Source organism: Macrobrachium rosenbergii, chromosome 55 (assembly GCF_040412425.1).
Source record: "Macrobrachium rosenbergii isolate ZJJX-2024 chromosome 55, ASM4041242v1, whole genome shotgun sequence".
In the NCBI taxonomy this organism is placed as follows: domain Eukaryota; kingdom Metazoa; phylum Arthropoda; class Malacostraca; order Decapoda; family Palaemonidae; genus Macrobrachium; species Macrobrachium rosenbergii.
This window is the reverse complement of record NC_089795.1, coordinates 54,246,985-54,265,394: the sequence shown is the minus strand read 5'-3', so window position 1 is coordinate 54,265,394 and position 18,410 is coordinate 54,246,985. Positions and strand designations below refer to the sequence as shown.

Genomic DNA, 18,410 nt, shown 5'->3' with positions numbered 1-18,410 from the left:
TGTAACAATGTATGAATTGTCTCACATAATGAAAATACAGTATAGTAAGTTAATGGGAAGTACTGGGTGGAGTTACCACTAAGAGTTGATCAAATCATCTTGTTCCCAATTATAACTAAGTCGTAGGTAAGATGTATAGGCATAGGGAAAAAATGTAAGGCCTAAATAAGTGAATTATTATAACAATAGCATACAAGAACAATTACAATAAGGATTCATTGAGAAGTTAGGTAACCCAGTTGCAGCTTACCATATTCATTATCTCCTAGATCATGCTGTGTTTACGCATTCCAGTACATACATTGTACAACTGTAGTCTCAAAGCAAGCAGAAACTCTGCTTTTATTAATGACTGTTTATTAACAGGTCCATCACTATCTGAGAAAAGGTTAAGTGATTAAATTTCGAACTGAGTTTGCATATATAGCAGATAGAGAGAAAGCCTTTTTACAGATTGGTTACAAGAAAAGCTCAGGGACCTTACTAGATTCATATGGCCTGCAGATCTATTTGATGAGAACTGTTTAGTAAATTTATATGTCAACCATGTCTTTGGACTTAAATGGGATTTGTTAGATGATACTTAGCGTATTAAAAGAAGTCAGTTTCAAGAGTTAGAACATGATAGTAAGGGCTAAATATTCAGACACAATTTCAGTTTTGCGTGCCTTTTTTTTACAGTAGTTTTTAAATAACCTAAGTTATACTTTCCTATTCAGGACCCACCTTGCCATATGGCACAAGTAATAAAATACCACCTGATACTTTTTGTTCACAGATAAGTTGCAACTTGCAGATGCAGCATAAGGTCTTCAAAAAATGTAATGTCTCATATAGCCAACTGGCATTATAAATTATCCCAAACTTCTTAGATGAAGCCTAACCCAACCTTAGGCAAGGTATGGACAAGTCTATAAAATAAAGCATTACTGTAGAAGTCACCTTTTTGGCATAGCAGCCCACATACATTTATATATAATATATATATACAGTATGTATAAATATATATTATATGCATATATATATATAAATACATACTGACTGATTATAGCTACTAAAACTTGCGCCGCAACACTTAGGTTATGTTATTGACGCAGTAAGAAATTTAAAAAAAGGAAAATAAAAAATAACTTTAAAAGTAGTTTCGTATGACAAATATCTAACACACACACACACACACACACACATATATATATATATATATATATATATATATATATATATATATATATATATATATATACATGATCACAAAGGAATGAGTCAGTGAGGTCCTTTGCCACATAAAAATATCTACGCGTCGACTAATTTGTGATGTTCATGTACATTATCAATTTCCAGGGGCAGATGATCTACGTTCCCGAGTCTGATCTGATGCTGTACGTGTGCTCACCGTCGGTACTGAACTTGGATGATCTATACAAAAGAGGCCTTTATCTCTCCGACATCCCCCTCCACGATGCCACTCGAGACTTGGTCCTTCTGAGCGAAAAGTTCGAGGCTGAATACAACTTGACCACAAACCTAGAGATTCTGACGGATAAGCTCCAACACACTTACAGGGAACTGGAAAGTGAACGACAGAAAACCGATAAGTAAGTAAAAAAAGAGCAACCGGGTGCATATTCGGTATACAGCTTTCGTTTCATGCGGCTTTTCTCTCGTCTCGCCGTGAAACACACACACAGACATACAGTGTATATATATGTATATACATATATATATATATATATATATATATATATATATATATATATATATATATATATATATATATATATATGTATATAAATATATATAATGTGTGTGTGTGTGTATGTGTGTGTATACACATACAATGTACCTTGCCCCTTACCAGACAGGTGCCAATGCTTAACAGAATTACGGCGAGTTATGCAGTAAAGCACGCCTAATTACAATGAAGTTTGCAAGCTACCTTGTGTGGTGAATGAACTCCCCGGTTATCAGATTCCTGGGATATTCTACTACTCTTGCTCACATGACTCTGTCTGTGACTGACTGGCATTTTCACCACTGCCCTCAAAATAGCTACGAAGGCCGTAGCTCTCAACACAAATATTCACCCCTAAAATCAGGCCGTTTCTAATCTGGCCCGCGATTTGTGCCATTACAGTTTACAAAAAATGGAAAGGATTTCTGTGCGTGATTTTGAGCCCTGCACCGAAGCCAACGCGTCTACTGTATTTGTGTAATATTTACATAGGGCTTATAATATACAAGAAAGTAAAAAATGCACCGAAGTTTCTTCGACGCTATCGAGTTTTCTGTGCAGCATATAATACTGTATGAAACTCTCAGCCACAGCCCATGAAACTCTCAGCTGCAGCCCATGAAACTTTCAAACACTGCCCGGTGGTAGCCTGCGTTGTTGGCACCTATAGCGGTGCCAGACGCACGACAATGGCCTACTTAAACCTTAAATAAAATAAAAGTTACTGGGGCTAGAGGCCTGTAATTTGGAATGTTTGATGATTGGAGAGTGGATAATCAACATACCAATTTGCAGCCCTCTAGCCTCGGTAGTTTTTGAGATCTGAGTGCGGACAGAAAAAGTGCGGACGGACAGACAAATAGCCATCTCAATACTTTTCTTTTACAGAAAACTAAAAACTACACAGGATTAATCATTTCATTTATTGAGATACAAATTCAAGAAAAAGCCTAAGAGAAAATTCTGACGTTAATTTAAAGGTTTTTTATGTGGAAATAGATTAATTCTGTATTGGTAAATGTCTTCTTTGTGTTCTTCCAGATTACTATATTCGGTCTTACCCATCAGCATCGCCAACGAACTTCGTCATAAAAGAGCTGTTCCTCCCAGGAGATATGAAGTGGTAACATTGCTCTTTTCAGGTAAGAAGAATCTAATTAAGTCCTTTCCTCGCTGTCTGTCCCAATGTCAGCAGAACAAAATTAAAATATTTCACATAAAAACCACATTACCGGAACATCAACACCATGCATGTAAACAAATACAATATACACATACATGGATGCATACACAAACACACACATAAATATATACATACACAATAATATTATATATATATATATATATATATATATATATATATATATATATATATATATATATGATCGGTTAACGAGTTTATCTCAATCATGTTCTTCACTCATCTGACATCTCTTACTTTCTCTTTCTGTATAAGTGCTTAATCAATAACAAAACAGATCCAGCACTGTTTTTACCCTCTTCTCTGTCTTCAGAAGGTCATTTATGAGAGCTAGGGGAAGTCCTCCCCTACAGCGCAAATGGTATAGAAAGCAGCACCAAATCAACGCCACTGCCACTCGCAAACTTTCAAAGGTCTTTCTTAATACCCAAATTTACCCATGCTACTGATGCCCTAAGGTCACAACGAGGTGAGAAGTCCCGCCTATAGGTTGTCTTAGGGGTTGTACTTGACGAGTCATGTCCAGTAAAATACTTGGATCTAGTACAGGAATGCCCGCCTAAATCTAATGATTTGAGCAATGAGAGCCCTGAACTCCTTTGGCCCTCCTTTAAAGATCCTCATGTAGGTCTAGATAGAGAAAACTTATGAAGGAGACGGCACCTGTCCAGAGAAGCATAAGTCACAAGACGACGTAGTTGAAGATGCACACTAAGGGTGGTCAACAGTAATTCCAGCTCACCGGATGAATAACCTGATACTACGTAGATACATCCTCAACTCTACTCACCGTCAGTAAGGAAGGTGTGAGATCTGCCAGCCATCTCCTTCTGCCAAAGTTGTCTCCGTGCCAACTCCAGACGTGAAAGAACTACGCTTCACTGCACAACCATGAGACCTGGAATTGCACAAGCCAGCAATGTTAGGTATACTAAGTGATACAGTTAGGGGCAAGGCAGATTAATGGGGAACATAAGGTGATCATTAGTTCATAATGGGGGCTCTAATGGAGTTGAATTGCATTTTTACATTTAAGGAATGTAATTCTGTCAAGATGAACATGAGTGAAACTCAAGTTAGCTTTATGATAAAATCTACTGTTGTTTAAAAGTGTTATCATACAAACGTTGCTCAGCTTTGTAAAAGAGTTCTAATAATGCTCTCTGCTATTTATGAAAACATTATTAGAGTTCCTATAAGTGCTTGTGGAAGAAATATTCATGCTTTCAAATTTTTCTATAGCTGCAAGTAACAGGAAGAGAATCCAACTGTTTGCGGGGTTCTTTTCCTTTCTTTTCTAAGATACAAAAAATTCTTTGTTCTCGATCTTCATTGAAATACTTCAAAGATTGTCTTTGTCTTGCCTATTTGATAGTCATTTCTTTCCATATCCTCCGTAGATATTCAGGTGACTGATTTTTTCTACATTTGGGGTCTGAAGACTGCTCACAGAAACTGAATATCGCTTGTGGCTTCCTACGGCTAAATAGTGCACTTTGATCTTGAAACATGAGTCGACGTCGGTAAATTAAAAACATCTAAGATTGTTTCAGTAGATAACCTTTTGAGAAAACTTATGAAAAAGAAGATATAATAAACGAGACTGACATCAATACCTAGAGCCACAATGATAATGATAAGGATGTTCATGATGTTGATATGCAATAAACATACATACAATTATACATAACAGTACTCTGAATTATACGCCTTTTTTAGTTTAATTGCATGCCTCTCTGGTGCTCATACCAGTTATTAAAGTTTTCGTTATCACTGTTCCATTGGGTAAATTGATAATTAACCATGTATATTCAACGGGGGCCTGCTAAATTTTAGTAATCATGTCTGTTATGCCATAGTCTGTCATTCAGCTATACTGTCATAAGTTTGAAGTTAAAAACATACAGTAGGTATCTATGAGCACTTTACACCCTGCAATTACATTCCCAATAGTTACTTAACAAATACCGGATTTAGATTACATCCATTAACTCTTGCATCAATTAACCTTCCTCTCTTAAAATAAAAATACAAAAATTATTATTAATGTGACTAATTTGCATAGTTCGACTACTATGATTTCGCAACTTGCATTCTGTATCTGTGCCCTTTGAATATTTCCCGTAATATTTTCATAACAAAATGCAAACAGGCAAGACCTTGCAGTTTTTCGTTTATGACCAGATTTTTTACACATTTTCTATGTAACATAAAGTAGTTCATCATGCTCAGATTTCCATCCTTACATCCATGGTCACCTTTTACAATTTATATTAAACAGTGGCATCTCACATTTCATCATTTGTATCCCCTGAAACTCGTTCTCAGTTACTCAAATTCTGAACAACTAAACCTCATGATGGGCTCTCCTACCAATGACCTTGAGCTACATCTGTAATTCTGTAATTTTGATTTTTTTTTTTTTACCTGCTGTTATAACTGTTCCCCTACACTTTTGTTCACACAAGCATTCATCTTACTGCCATATTTCCTTCAACATATGCTCTCTAATTCCCTTTCCTGCAAATAATTTTTGGAGAGGCTGAAGTACACACCAAGGTACATGATTTTGTTTATGTTCAGCAAAAGTTTTTTCGTTGTTTTGCATGTTCACAAAATAAAAGTGACGTAGAGCACCCTAAATGAAAAACTTCCACAAGAAGTGTACGAGAGAAGAAAAAATTAAATTGTCTTAGATCAGGAAAAGTATGAAAAAAAAAAGAATTAAAGTGTGTTAGATTAATGATCGTGCACAGTAAGCAAAAACCAAATGAATCGTGCAACGAAGGATTTACCGGAGATGTTATTTATTATCAGAAAATTATGTGCTTCACATTAATATGTTTTTTTTATTTTAACAGAGGAAGGTTAACTGATGCAAGGGCTAATGGGTGTAATCTAAATCCTGTACTTTTTAAGTAACTATTGGGAATGTAATTGCGAGGTGTAAAGTGCTCACAGATACCTACTGTATGTTTTTAACTTCAAACTTATGACAGTATAGCTGAATGACAGACTATGGCATAACAGACATGATTACTAAAATTAAGGACCCTGGTGAATATAGATGGATAATTGTCAATTTGTCCAAGGGAGGCATGCAATTAAACTAATAGGCAGTATGTGAACAAAAGCATGACTGCCCTAGTACTGTCATCCACGAGAAAGGAAGGTCTGAAGGAATAAAAAGACGGCTAAGAGGATGAGCGGGAAACGTAATAATATCAGAAAAAGAATGATTAACTGGGAGGTAGTAGTACACCTGATGTTTACAGGTGATTCGTTTTCTATCGTTAATATAAGAGAAGCAACAAAGCTTGCCCGTTTGTAACTCATTTAATCTAAAAATAAAAACATTTACAAGAACTTTATAAATCTGTGTTCTGCAACCAATTGCTTACTTATACGCAAACGTTACCATTTTATAATCCTTTAAGAGTACGGTTTAATCATTTCCCAAATACTCATGTAAGTGTTTTGTCTTTCCAGAAATTGTAGGTTTTTCAGCATATTGTACTGGTCTTTCCAGGAACTGTGGGATTTTCAGCATATTGTACTCGTCTTTCCAAGAATTGTAGATTTTCAGAATATTGTGCTCTGTCTTTCCAGGAATTGTACGATTTTCAACATATTGTGCTCGTCTTTCCAGGAATTGTAGATTTTCAGAATATTGCGCTGTCTTTCCAGGAATTGTACGATTTTCAGCATATTGTACTCGTCTTTCCAGGAATTGTAGATTTTCAGAATATTGTGCCCTGTCTTTCCAGGAATTGTAGGATTTTTCAGAATATTGTGCTCTGTCTTTCAAGGAATTGTAGATTTTCAGAATATTGTGCTCTGTCTTTCCAGGAATTGTAGATTTTCAGAATATTACGCTCTCTCTTTCCAGGAATTGTAGGATTTTCAGCATACTGTGCTCGTCATACTGATATGGAAGGAGCGTCCAAGATAGTAAAAATGCTCAATGATCTGTATACAGCTTTCGACGTCCTGACAGATGAAGTAAAGAACCCACATGTGTACAAGGTAAGTGAGGGGATTCTTCTAATATAAAATTTCCAACATGAATATAATATTCTGCTGGTAATTGCTTTTGTATTCAATCTTGGAAAAGAGTTTTTAGAAACAGTGAGGACCAAATCGAATTACCTTTACCCATGATCAAAACCCTTGATTCTGCGGTAATACTAATATAATTAGACTGAAAAACGGTTTGATGAGCTAGCCTCATAACCCGTCAGACTCAAAACGAGTAGAATAATGGTAATTTTGGATGCAGAACAGAACAGGCATTCTAACGTATCAATGTATCATCACTAAATGCTTTTGGATAAAAATTGAAATTTTTTTAGAAAGAGTGACCATATTCAGAGATCAAATCTATCAATTTTACAGGCAAATCCACTAAACAGCACCTTGGATCAGGTGCTGTTTGAGCAAATACTTACAAGCATAAGAACAAAAAATTATTCCTATATACTTGCTGATCTTTTGCAATACCCAATGATTTTGGATGTGATATAATTATCACTATGACAGCAAATTAAGTTTCGTTTGCCTTCTAAGTGCAATTACTCATGAACACAATTTATCTACCTTTGGGATTTTACTGTACTCAAAAGTCAAGCCCTGTGGATTTTAGACAATATCAGTTTATAGCAAGAATCTGAGATTTTTTTAGCATCAAGAAACTTCAGACCTAAGGAAAAACTTCCCACTTCTAGACCATAAAAATATTAGTTTGAGACATGAACTATACTCTCCCTAGCAGCCTTTACGTCTGCGGCTTACATCTAAGCCCCATATTTATTGGTGGTAGAGAATGAACTCTTTCAAAAGCTGAAGCACATTAATTAGTAATTTATATCTCATATAATATAATATAATATAATATAATATAATATATAATATAATATAATATATAATATAATATATAATATAATATATATTTTAGTAAGATAGAAGTTCGCATGATATCTGAAACGTAAATCATTGGTACTATGGGAGCTGCAACCTACTAAGTAGCAATCCTATTCATTTAACGTATTTGCCATTAATACCCAGTTAAAAAATCAAATAGGAAATGTATGATTCTTTCAGGACTCGTTTGCATTAATTACCAAGTTGCATTTGTAATTGTTCAGGCAGCTATATTAACAAACGCTAAAGAGATTTATTTTTATTTTCGATCAAATTACATAAAACTGACCTTAAATATCACATTTTGTTTAATAGATTAGGACCTTTTAGTTCTGTATTAAATCAATGTTGCTAAAGGCTGAGCTTACTTCAAGTTTTACGGAAATGATCTGGAAAATACTGATGCTGCAAATGTTTAGAAGTCAATGAGTCCGAACCGATAAAATGAAAAAATACTTTGTTTTTTCTGTGTTGTCTTCTTCCTGGTCTTTGTTGAAGGTTTCATTAGTTTGTAATAAAGAATCTTCTCGGCTACAGTTTTTTTTTAATAAAACCAATTAGTCAAGAGGTTTATTCTTCAATTTCCTCACTCATTTAAAGAAATTTTTAGAATTTACTTAAAATTATAATATTAAGGCTCGGAAGAAAGGTTGGTTTGTTTGGTGTTAACAATCACTGAAAGAAAGAACTACATGTATGTTATGCTCAAATATTAAATAAATTGCACAACATTCATATACTATGTATCGCATATTTTCTTTATTATTTTTTTTTTTTTGTTAAGGAACGATATTACCTACGCTATAATATTAGACAATGCATTGTACTTGAATTATAAATATAAAAAAGCGTTAATTTATTTGAATAACTGCATACGACATTTAACCTTTTACCTCTTCAGTAAAAATTATCAAGTCATATTCGTTAATTATTACGTATATCATCTTCCATCGAATAACTCATTTAGTTTTGCTTGGTAATTTTGGTTTCATGGAATATCATGGAGATTTTTTTATTTCAGTATGCAACCAAATAAATTCAAGGCCACAGTTCAAAGGTTACAATCTTATTCTCCCTATTTATAATCATTTAATGTCTATCTGTGTATCTAATCATTTACAGTCATGCTCAAATCTGAAGCGGCATAATTCTTTTTGTACCGTCCAAAGTCTCAGGCTCAGTGTAACGTTGCCAAGTAGTGTTAAATTTTTCTTTATTTCCAATGTCATATATTTCGATAAGTTTGCGAATTCACGACCAACACTATCTTCCTTATGGGTATATGAATATGATCTCTTTTATGCAGTGGTATAATTCGTAATGTATGTGACAGGAAATAGTTTTTGTTTTTCACATTAATTCAAAGCACGGAGTGATAAGGTTAGCAATCTCGTCAATGCCAGAGAGCTTAACTTGCTACGCGAAGTGGTCTTCGTAAGGCGGATTTTGATGATATAAGGATAAATTTCAATCATTTTCCGAAAAAAAAAACAAACTTATATGAGCTCTCTACGATAAAATTCAACGACGCTAGAGCGATTTAAAAAAGCCTTTTTCTTGTGTAGTCAAGCGGTAACTCGCGCGGCAACGTAAGAAATTTTTCGTTCGTTTTCTATCAATATTCTATCTTAGATTATTTGTCAAAAATATATATAAATGTAAAGGAAATTCTATCAACTATATAACACAAAAATATTTCAATTTCCTGTCACTAATAGTTTTTGTGCTAAGATAAGTAAATTAAGACATGCTATGTAAATTTTCATTTTCAGCTACTCTAACCGATTTTGCTCGTACTTATACTATAGGGGGATTTTGGTGATTTAAGGATAAATTTTAATCATTTGTCGTAAAAACCGAGACCAAAATGAGCTCTCTATGAAAAAAGTTAACGACTACTAGAACTATTTGAATAATACTTTTGCGTTACGATTTTTCGCAGCTCACTAAAGGCTTGGTGCCCAATGTGACAGATAACATAAATGGTGGGGGCGAAAGGGTTAAAAGTACAATACAAAGAGCTTAGTATTTCCATAAATTTGTATTTATAATTCAATAAAATCTTACATTCCTGTTTGCAAGTACAAAAGGTAAAATACAAAAATAAATAAAAATGTAAATAACGTATGTAAAAGATACATTTACGATGATATATGTGCTGATGATTGTACAAACATACAAATGTCTGTTTATACATAATTGTGTAAATTATTAAATCGGAGTGTATATGTACGTGCAAATGCTCTACACTAATTACAGCTTGAGGTTGTGTTTGGCACGGCCTGAGGAACTTGTTTAAGGCTTTTCCTTGGTCATGGCTGGGCGCTCTCGTGTCCCCTGACGGCTACGGTGTTTGCAGGGGATTGGGGCACGGTGTCCGGCAGTTGGAGGCATTCTGTTAAGAGGCGACCATAGTTGCCCTCTCTCTGTACGGCCTAGGTACCTTCGATCAGCTCTAGTAGGGATGGCTTCCTATCGTGGGCATCTTTATAATACTGATGAATGGCGCCTGGATTTCTGTGAGCCAGCATACGTCTCTGAAGGGTCGTTGCAGTGTGCCCGATGTAGTTTTGGCTGTGAGATTTGCACATCTCTGGACAAGTTAATTTGTAAACTATGTTCATGCACATCTCCCTTCGGTCATTCCTGAGCGGTGCCGTCTTCTTCATTATTGGGGCTGCTACAAGGTTAGGTATACTAAAGATTCTGAGGCTTCTCATTAGTACTGGGCTTTTAGGGTTACGCCTCTGTGTTGCGTTCCTCCTTGTATGCAGACCCATAATCCACTCAATGATAAATAGTCAATCTCCTTTTTCGTCGTCATGTTGGGTTGGTGAATTTCGTCAGTTTTCTTTTTTTTTTTTTTTTTTGCAGTATCAATAATTTTATCATTTATTTGCGAATTTGGCCAAGTTCGGTATGTATGTCTGTCCATGATGTGCAGTGTGTAAACGCTCTACTTACATAACGCACACTAGAGACTTTTCATATGTGCGACCTTCTTGTTACTTTACCAGGACAGCAAGAAACGGTGAGGTCTTCTACTGGCTGTGCTCTGTGTGAAGTTGCGCACAGAGTTTCTTTTCTGGGCATCTGTCAGTTTTCTGACATTGTTTCTTTTACTAAGAACTTCATATTGTATTTTAAATATTTAACTACATATTTAATTTTACTTTTATTGTCAGACATACTCTTTGCACCCAAAGCTTCGAGCCTAAATGCTCAAGCTTTTAATCGCCCGACCAATCAGTACTCTAGTCTAAAGGTTATTTACAAACTTTCTCCCCACACGATGAAACAAATAGGTTGTAAGTCCAGACTGTAATTCGGTAGTCGCTTGAAAATGCCGCAGAGTGATGAAACAGCTGTCGTGACAAAAGACCAACTCTACACATTTTCCACTTGAAATTGACACATGAGAATCGGAAAAAACTACGACGTTATGAAAACTCCTGCAAGAAATTCATTGACGCCTCTAAAGCAATATCTAACCATGAAGAATTGGTCTTCAATAAATATGGCCAGTGATGTAGGCCAAAAGCTGCTTTCATTTCAATCAAAGATTTTAATAATGCTAATTTCAAACGTAGTTATGGTAACAGTGGTGACAACTAGACCTGAAACTTAGACTTTGTGCTGTTGTGGATGACTTGGGTGAAGGGAAGAAGATAGGGGTTTGTTGTTCAGTGTAGCAACGATGCCTCCACCGGGCACGGTGATTCCACCACCTGAATATATCCATTGAACCATTACACAATAGACACCGCCTACAAGCCTTCTCATCTTGCATTCAGTCGAGTCGAATTTACTTCGGAAGGTTAGGAATTAGACACATCCTCTGCCACCAGGACCTATTGTTTTGTCCTATGTGCCTTTCAACGTTAAAGGTCATTAAATCATGAATGGAGAGAGAGAGCTGGCTATAGACACAACGAGAGAGAGAGAGAGAGAGAGAGAGAGAGAGAGAGAGAGAGAGAGAGAGAGAGAGGAAGCAATATTTGTTCATAGGAAAGCATATAATACAATAGCAATAGCAAAAAGTTATTTTTACAGCAACATGAACACAAGCAAGACTATATATATATATATATATATATATATATATATATATATATATATATATATATATATATATATATATATATATATATATATATTTCTCTGTAAAGGGTAGTTTGAGTCATGCCCAACTACTGAATTGTGGATAAACCCTATGTGCAGAAAAAACTTTCGCACATTAGCCAGTATATAACAACACAGATAACTCATCAACAGCACGTCGCTCTCTTCTATACATACTTTCCATTCTTCTTATGTTCCATTCACTCTTGCCTTTTTGGATATTAAGGCCCTTTCTCTCTATGAAATTTTCTCACCGTCTGTGATAACTAAATAAGTCTGCCTCTTCTTTGCACTCTTTTCGGAAACCTGTCGTTTCATTCTTTAATAAAATGAACAAACCATCTCGATACTCTTCAATTTTATTTCCACCTATGCTCTACCTTTCTCACTCTTTCATACTTCCTACTCCACATACACTACACAGCCAACACATCTCAGAGACCTCATTTTTCTTCCATTTTCGTACAGCATCCACATTTCACTTCCTTACTAGAATTAATTCAATAGTCCTAATATATATGTCCACTTTGGATCTCATAAAAACTTAGGTCTCACCCAAATCTTTTGTGAGTTGGCTATTCTCTGATTTTCCCATCGCCTGATGTACCTGTTCCCAAAATCAGCGGCATCGCTTCTTCTGCCATTCGCGTTAACATTCACTGATTTCAATTTATCATCATAACCATACTCGTGTTGTCATTTACTCTCAGCTTTTCTCCTTGCAATATTTTCACCTTCACCAGCTTCTTCTATTTCCTCGTCCCTGTTTCTAATCGGTGCCGTATTATCTGCAAACATCAACCTCTTCTGAGTTCATTTGGGACTCACTTTATCTTACAGTTTACTTTCCTCTTTCTCACATCCCTGTATTACTCCATTCAGATTGATACCGAATGGCCCCGGACACACATAACATCCTTTTCTATGGTCAACTTTACACCAAACAGTCTTTTTCCTCGCCAACAAATTACAACGCACGCTTCACCTCTGCCACACAATTGTTTAAATAACCATTACTTCGAATCCGGAGTGGGCTCAACATTAACATCTTTTCAATAGCCATTACATCGAATCCGGAGTGTCCTGGCATGAACACCGTATCTGAAGGCGACTATGGAGTTGTTTCCTCAGTGCATGTATGCTGCTCTTCCAACCGTAGTACATTTGATAAACGGTAAAAATTAAAATGGTATTAGCTTTGGGAGGGCTATGGGCCTTCCACAAGGAGCCAGAACCTGAGAAACGAGTTTGGAAAGAGAGCTACATAGATATCAGACAAAGAGAAATTTCTAAGATATGAGTGTAAGAAATGTTTCTGTTTTATAAAATAGTACATCGTTTATGAATAGATTGATTTTTAGTTTTCTGTAAAAGAAAACTACTGAGGCCAAGGGGCTGCAAATTGATATGTTGATCATCCACCCTCCAATCATCAAGCATACTAAATTGCAGCCCTCTAGCCTCAGTAGTCTGATTTTATTTAAGGTTAAAGATAACCATAATCGTGCATCTGGCAACGTTATAGGGCAGGCCACGACCGTGCCGTGGTTAAAGATTCATTGGCCGCGGTTCATACAGCATTATACCGAGACCACTGAAAGATAGATCTATTTTCGGTGGCCTTGATTATACGCTGTACATAAAACTCGATTGCGCCAAAGGAACTTCGGCGCATTTTTTACTTGTTTCGTTAGTGAACCAACTCATCATTTCTATGCATCACACTAATCGATGCTGCACAACACCATTTCATGTTCACTTCTTCAAGTTACCCCTTTCCTTTTTGCTTCTTCATTGTTCCTTTTGCGACGGAGGTTCCGTCTTTTGCACTTATTTTTTTAACTGAATTTGAACAGAAAAAATAATACCAAATAATGAAGAAACATGTGAAGGTAATACTGGAGGTCATGCACGGTGAGCTGACTCGCAGAAATTCATAAAACTTTGTCTCAGTTTATTGTCTGCATCCCTTTGTGCTGTGTTGTGTTGTGTTGTGTTGTTATGCTTCTTAATTTGGCACTATAGACGTATCTTACGTATCTTTTTCTTTATCAAATAAGGTCGAGACTGTAGGGGACAAGTATATGGCAGTGAGTGGATTGCCGGACCCCTGCGAGTACCACGCTCGCTGCATTGCTAATTTAGCTCTTGACATGATGGACAAGGCCGAAGGAGTCATCGTTGATGGAGAGCGAGTGGTGGGTATCTCCGAGTCTTCTCTTTTTTCTTGCTTCCTATTTAGCCATTACAATCAGGCCAACGGAATGAAACATTTTCATCATGCCTCATATTACTGATCAACAATATTTGCTATATACTGACGCAAAATTAGGGAACTTGATTAGATTTTTTCCCATGCTCCTAACAGCGTATAACGATTGGCATCCATTCGGGAGAAGTAGTGACTGGGGTCATAGGTCAGCGGATGCCACGGTACTGTCTCTTCGGTAATACTGTTAACATAACTTCAAGAACGGAAACCACGGGAGAAATCGGCCGCATTAATGTCTCTGAGGATGCTTACAGGTAACCTGAATTACAGAAACCTTTTGGAAACGACAAATACTGTTGAAGTGTCCTTTTGACTTTTATTACGATGCTCATTGTTGCCTGAATCTTAAGGACAAGGCAGTTAAGGGTTGCCTTTGCTAGAATTATACTTCGACTGAAAAGAAGTTCTTTGAAATGTTTCAGCACTGACGGTAAATGTTCTTTTTCCAGGTTTTTGCAGCTGCCTGTCAACTATGATCCCAAATTCTTCTTCACTTTTCGAGGACCCGTAGCTATGAAGGGACGCAAAGAACCGATGAAGGTATGGTTCCTCAACAGGAATATGGAAGCGGCTGAGGATTCTAACGTTTACTAAAATCAATACTTGCTTTCTATACAAGCGAGGGGAAAAAAGAAAGATGCATCCAAGGTTATATGTGGCAAGTTTGACGACTGACAAGAAGAAACAAGTAATACTGCACTACGGTTGCTCTGAATATTTCTGGGTACTTTAGGAACTAAATACCTGATCTGTTCCCAGTACCTGAAAGAACTGATGTAAGGAAACATTATCAGGGACAATGTAATACATTTGCATTGTTTACCTGTATACGACAGCAGAATGTCAAATGTAGAATGCACAATCATTAGAAATTTTCATAAACAGCATAGACCTATTCTGGATTACAATAACTAAAGAAGGAAAAGCGTCAGCATAGCAGGCCTCATATATATATATATATATATATATATATATATATATATATATATATATATATATATATATATATATATATATATATATATATATATGTGTGTGTGTGTGTGTGTGTGTGTGTGAACAGAAAGCGAAAGGATTTCTACATTAACAGGACAAGAGAAACAACTGACTGTACAGTAAGTACATCAAGATCAGTCTCCTAATCCTCGTCACAACCAGATTACTGATGACAAGACAATTTAGATTTGTTTGTTGCAAAAAAGAGATTCTCATTCCGTTTAGTGTGAATAGACATCTACAAATGCAGTGTAAACAAATCTACATGAAAATTCCCATACCTAAACGGTGTGGAACGTTTGTGTTCAAGCCTCAGAGTTTATATAACAAAGGGCGCCAGATGGCTCCCGTTCTTTTTCGTGCTATGTCGTGATACTTTAGTTGTGAGAAATGTAGACTATGCTTTAGTTGTCATGAGGAAAGTTCCCGAGGAAGTGTTCGACAGGGAGTAGGATTCTTATTTCTCATCATTTGTGTTATGAGCCTGGGAATACGAAAAAACCTTCGTAATTTCTTTGAGGAACCGCTCTCATTTCATATTGTGACCAAAGACAATAAACAATGTAACAATAGCAATTTTTCTTTCCTTTTTCAAAGAACAGCCATTTGGGCTAAAAATTATAATAACCAGAACGTTCTTAAACTATTTGCATTTTCCACAGATTCAACAATTCATTTATTGATTAAAATGGGATTATCACTTCCGTATGATGGAAAACGAACGACTGCAATGAGGAATGTATTACAGTAGGTAGGCACGATAATGTGAGTCAAACCGTACAAGAACTTCAGTGAGCTACAGGTCCTGGAATATCTGGCAGACAACTATGGCGTAGCGTCTTTACACACTCTCATGTCAGGGTTTATAACTTTGCAAGTCTAAGCCGGGATCTAATAATGAAACGTTAAGAAATCAGTCATGAAAATAGAAGCCTCATTGGTTCTTACATTTTGCACAGTCTAATACAAAGTTTTATATTTCACAAAAATCATTAAATTACAAACTAAGCTTTCACTTATAGATTCATATTCTTTGAGACCCGACTACTAATACTCATGGTTTTTTTTTTTTTTTGTGCGGAACATCTCGGAGTTTCAGACAAATTTCAAAGATTCATAAAGTCTATATGATCAATTTACGGAAATTTCGGGCATTCAGTCGCTGAATTTGACCTTTCATCGAATACCTATATTCCTTATAACTTCAGTAAGTAAATTATGGAACGGCTAACGGATATCATTACCAAAATATACAGGCAGTAACGGACATATAAAGCGAGCATGTAAGTAGCTGTCTGCTGATCTGATGATGACGGCTGGTGACTGGTTTCATTCCACCTTATTCGAATGTATTTGTTCCAGTAACAAATACCGGTGACCGTATACGAACCAGAGAAGTGGGCGGGCCGCGGGAAACGATCTAACACGACTTTCGGATTCAGAGTTTCAGCTGAAACCGAACCGCTTTCGCTTTTATCTAAATGTGGCAGTCTGCACTCATCTAATGCAAAATGCCTTGTTTTTAATAGGGCACTATGTATTACGCAAGCAGCCTTCAAAATGTATGAAACTGCTGTAAATATACCAGGACACTTGACTACACATTTTTTTAATAGTGATTGTTAAACATTTTATAACTAACAAATTATATAATAACAACAGTACTAAAGACTTGAGTCATTGCATGGGTCTGTTACAAATTTGTAGAAATATTTATCCCTTTCACACTACCAATGTATAAATGTTTCAGTTACGCCTTTTTCTTCCCGTTCGTTTTTCTTTAATCGATGAAAGTCATTGTGTCGTAAATGATATTGTTAAAATGACACGACTGACTCGGTCAGAAATCAAAATTCTTTTCTAGTCCGAATGTTTCATACTTGTCATTATCTTTCTTGCTGATCTGAATAATAACCTCACTTATATTGTTGATGAAATCTGAAATCACATCATAGGGATAACGTAGGTTATACTTTCGGTGCAGTGGCCGGGGAAGGTATTGCTACAGTTGCTCTTTAAAATACTGACGGGAAAACATTAGAAAACTCGCTATTAACAAAGCCGGGCTGTATTTTATGGAAAACATGTAGGCCTATATCGATGAATAAATGGTTGCAAAAAGATTTATCAAAATGAAAAACCATGCATTATCAATGTATTTATCCTATGTGAGCCTAGTGAAGTTAAGCATTCAAAGTGCAGTCTCGCGATTTTGGTTCTCCCCCTGACGCTAAAAGGAGCACCTCATTTCTAACGGTTTTTTTAAAAACTTTTCTGCCTTTTATCGCATTCAGCAATTTGTTGACAACAAAACGCGGTAACCCGTTTAACCATCGTCGGGCTCTGAATTCGAGTATCGCTTTAATAACTTGTTGACACTGAGTGTTGACATAATTATGAGTGCGCATACAGTCAACATTGGCCTACGTACAAGAAAGCATCCCTCCTCTTCTATTACAAAATACAGCAAAAGCTTATCATCATTGAAAAGTATTTGTTAATCCAAGATAAAGACAATTAAAAAAAATCTGTTGTTGGAGGTGCATTTAGAGATGTTTGTTTTTCCACGGTGTGCTGAATTTACCTCAAACCGGGTAACAATAATGAAGAATAGTAAGTGATAAGGAAAAGCTCAGCCAACTGAAAATCTTACGAAAGCATAGGGTATGTTATTTACTAATTTATTATAATATTTATTTGGAAGTACTCAGTTTCGCCAATTATTTGTTGAAAAAAAAAAAAGTAATTTCAGGCGTGTCCTCTCACGTAAGTGACAGTGTTTATTCTTTTTTAATCCTTACCCCCGGGAGCAATAACTATTGTTTTTGGGCCTACTCACCAAGACATCCAAAGTAAATCTCTTAATCTTAATTATAACTGCTATATCTTATAAAACAAAATAAATAGAAAGTACAAAATAATATCGTCATCATTTGTAACAAGATATTTTCATAATTAAATTTGCAGTTATTGAGCAAAATAAAAAGAAAAGTAGTATAATATACGATTGTAAGTCTAGCGAACATTTTTTTTTTCTCACGTCGCTTAGGGCCTATCTCTCATGGGATAATCCTTCCCTTTTCCATTGAACTTGAAACTACTTATTTTATAAACATTCGTTTGTCTATTCTCAACCGACCCCCAACACACACACACACACACACACA

The 18,410-nt window shown here is 35.9% G+C and overlaps 2 protein-coding genes across 3 annotated transcripts in view; one reads left to right on the top strand and one right to left on the bottom strand.

The window, feature by feature from the left end:
* The window catches only part of Gycbeta100B (guanylate cyclase soluble subunit beta-1-like), a 527,150-nt gene extending 511,337 nt beyond the window's left edge, over nt 1-15,813 (top strand). For both annotated transcript variants that reach the window (XM_067098555.1, XM_067098556.1), the window contains exons 9-14: nt 1,342-1,595; nt 2,774-2,874; nt 6,823-6,959; nt 14,036-14,173; nt 14,344-14,501; nt 14,697-15,813. In XM_067098555.1, coding sequence (XP_066954656.1) covers nt 1,342-1,595; nt 2,774-2,874; nt 6,823-6,959; nt 14,036-14,173; nt 14,344-14,501; nt 14,697-14,841 — 933 coding nt within the window. In that variant the 3' untranslated portion in view covers nt 14,842-15,813. The remainder of the gene's footprint in view (nt 1-1,341; nt 1,596-2,773; nt 2,875-6,822; nt 6,960-14,035; nt 14,174-14,343; nt 14,502-14,696) is intronic.
* Gycalpha99B (guanylate cyclase 1 soluble subunit alpha 2) overlaps nt 1-18,410 on the bottom strand; it is a 1,063,824-nt gene that overhangs the window by 969,333 nt on the left and 76,081 nt on the right. Inside the window, exon 3 of the mRNA XM_067098553.1 lies at nt 3,724-3,831. The gene's annotated coding sequence lies outside the window, so the exon portion shown is untranslated. The remainder of the gene's footprint in view (nt 1-3,723; nt 3,832-18,410) is intronic.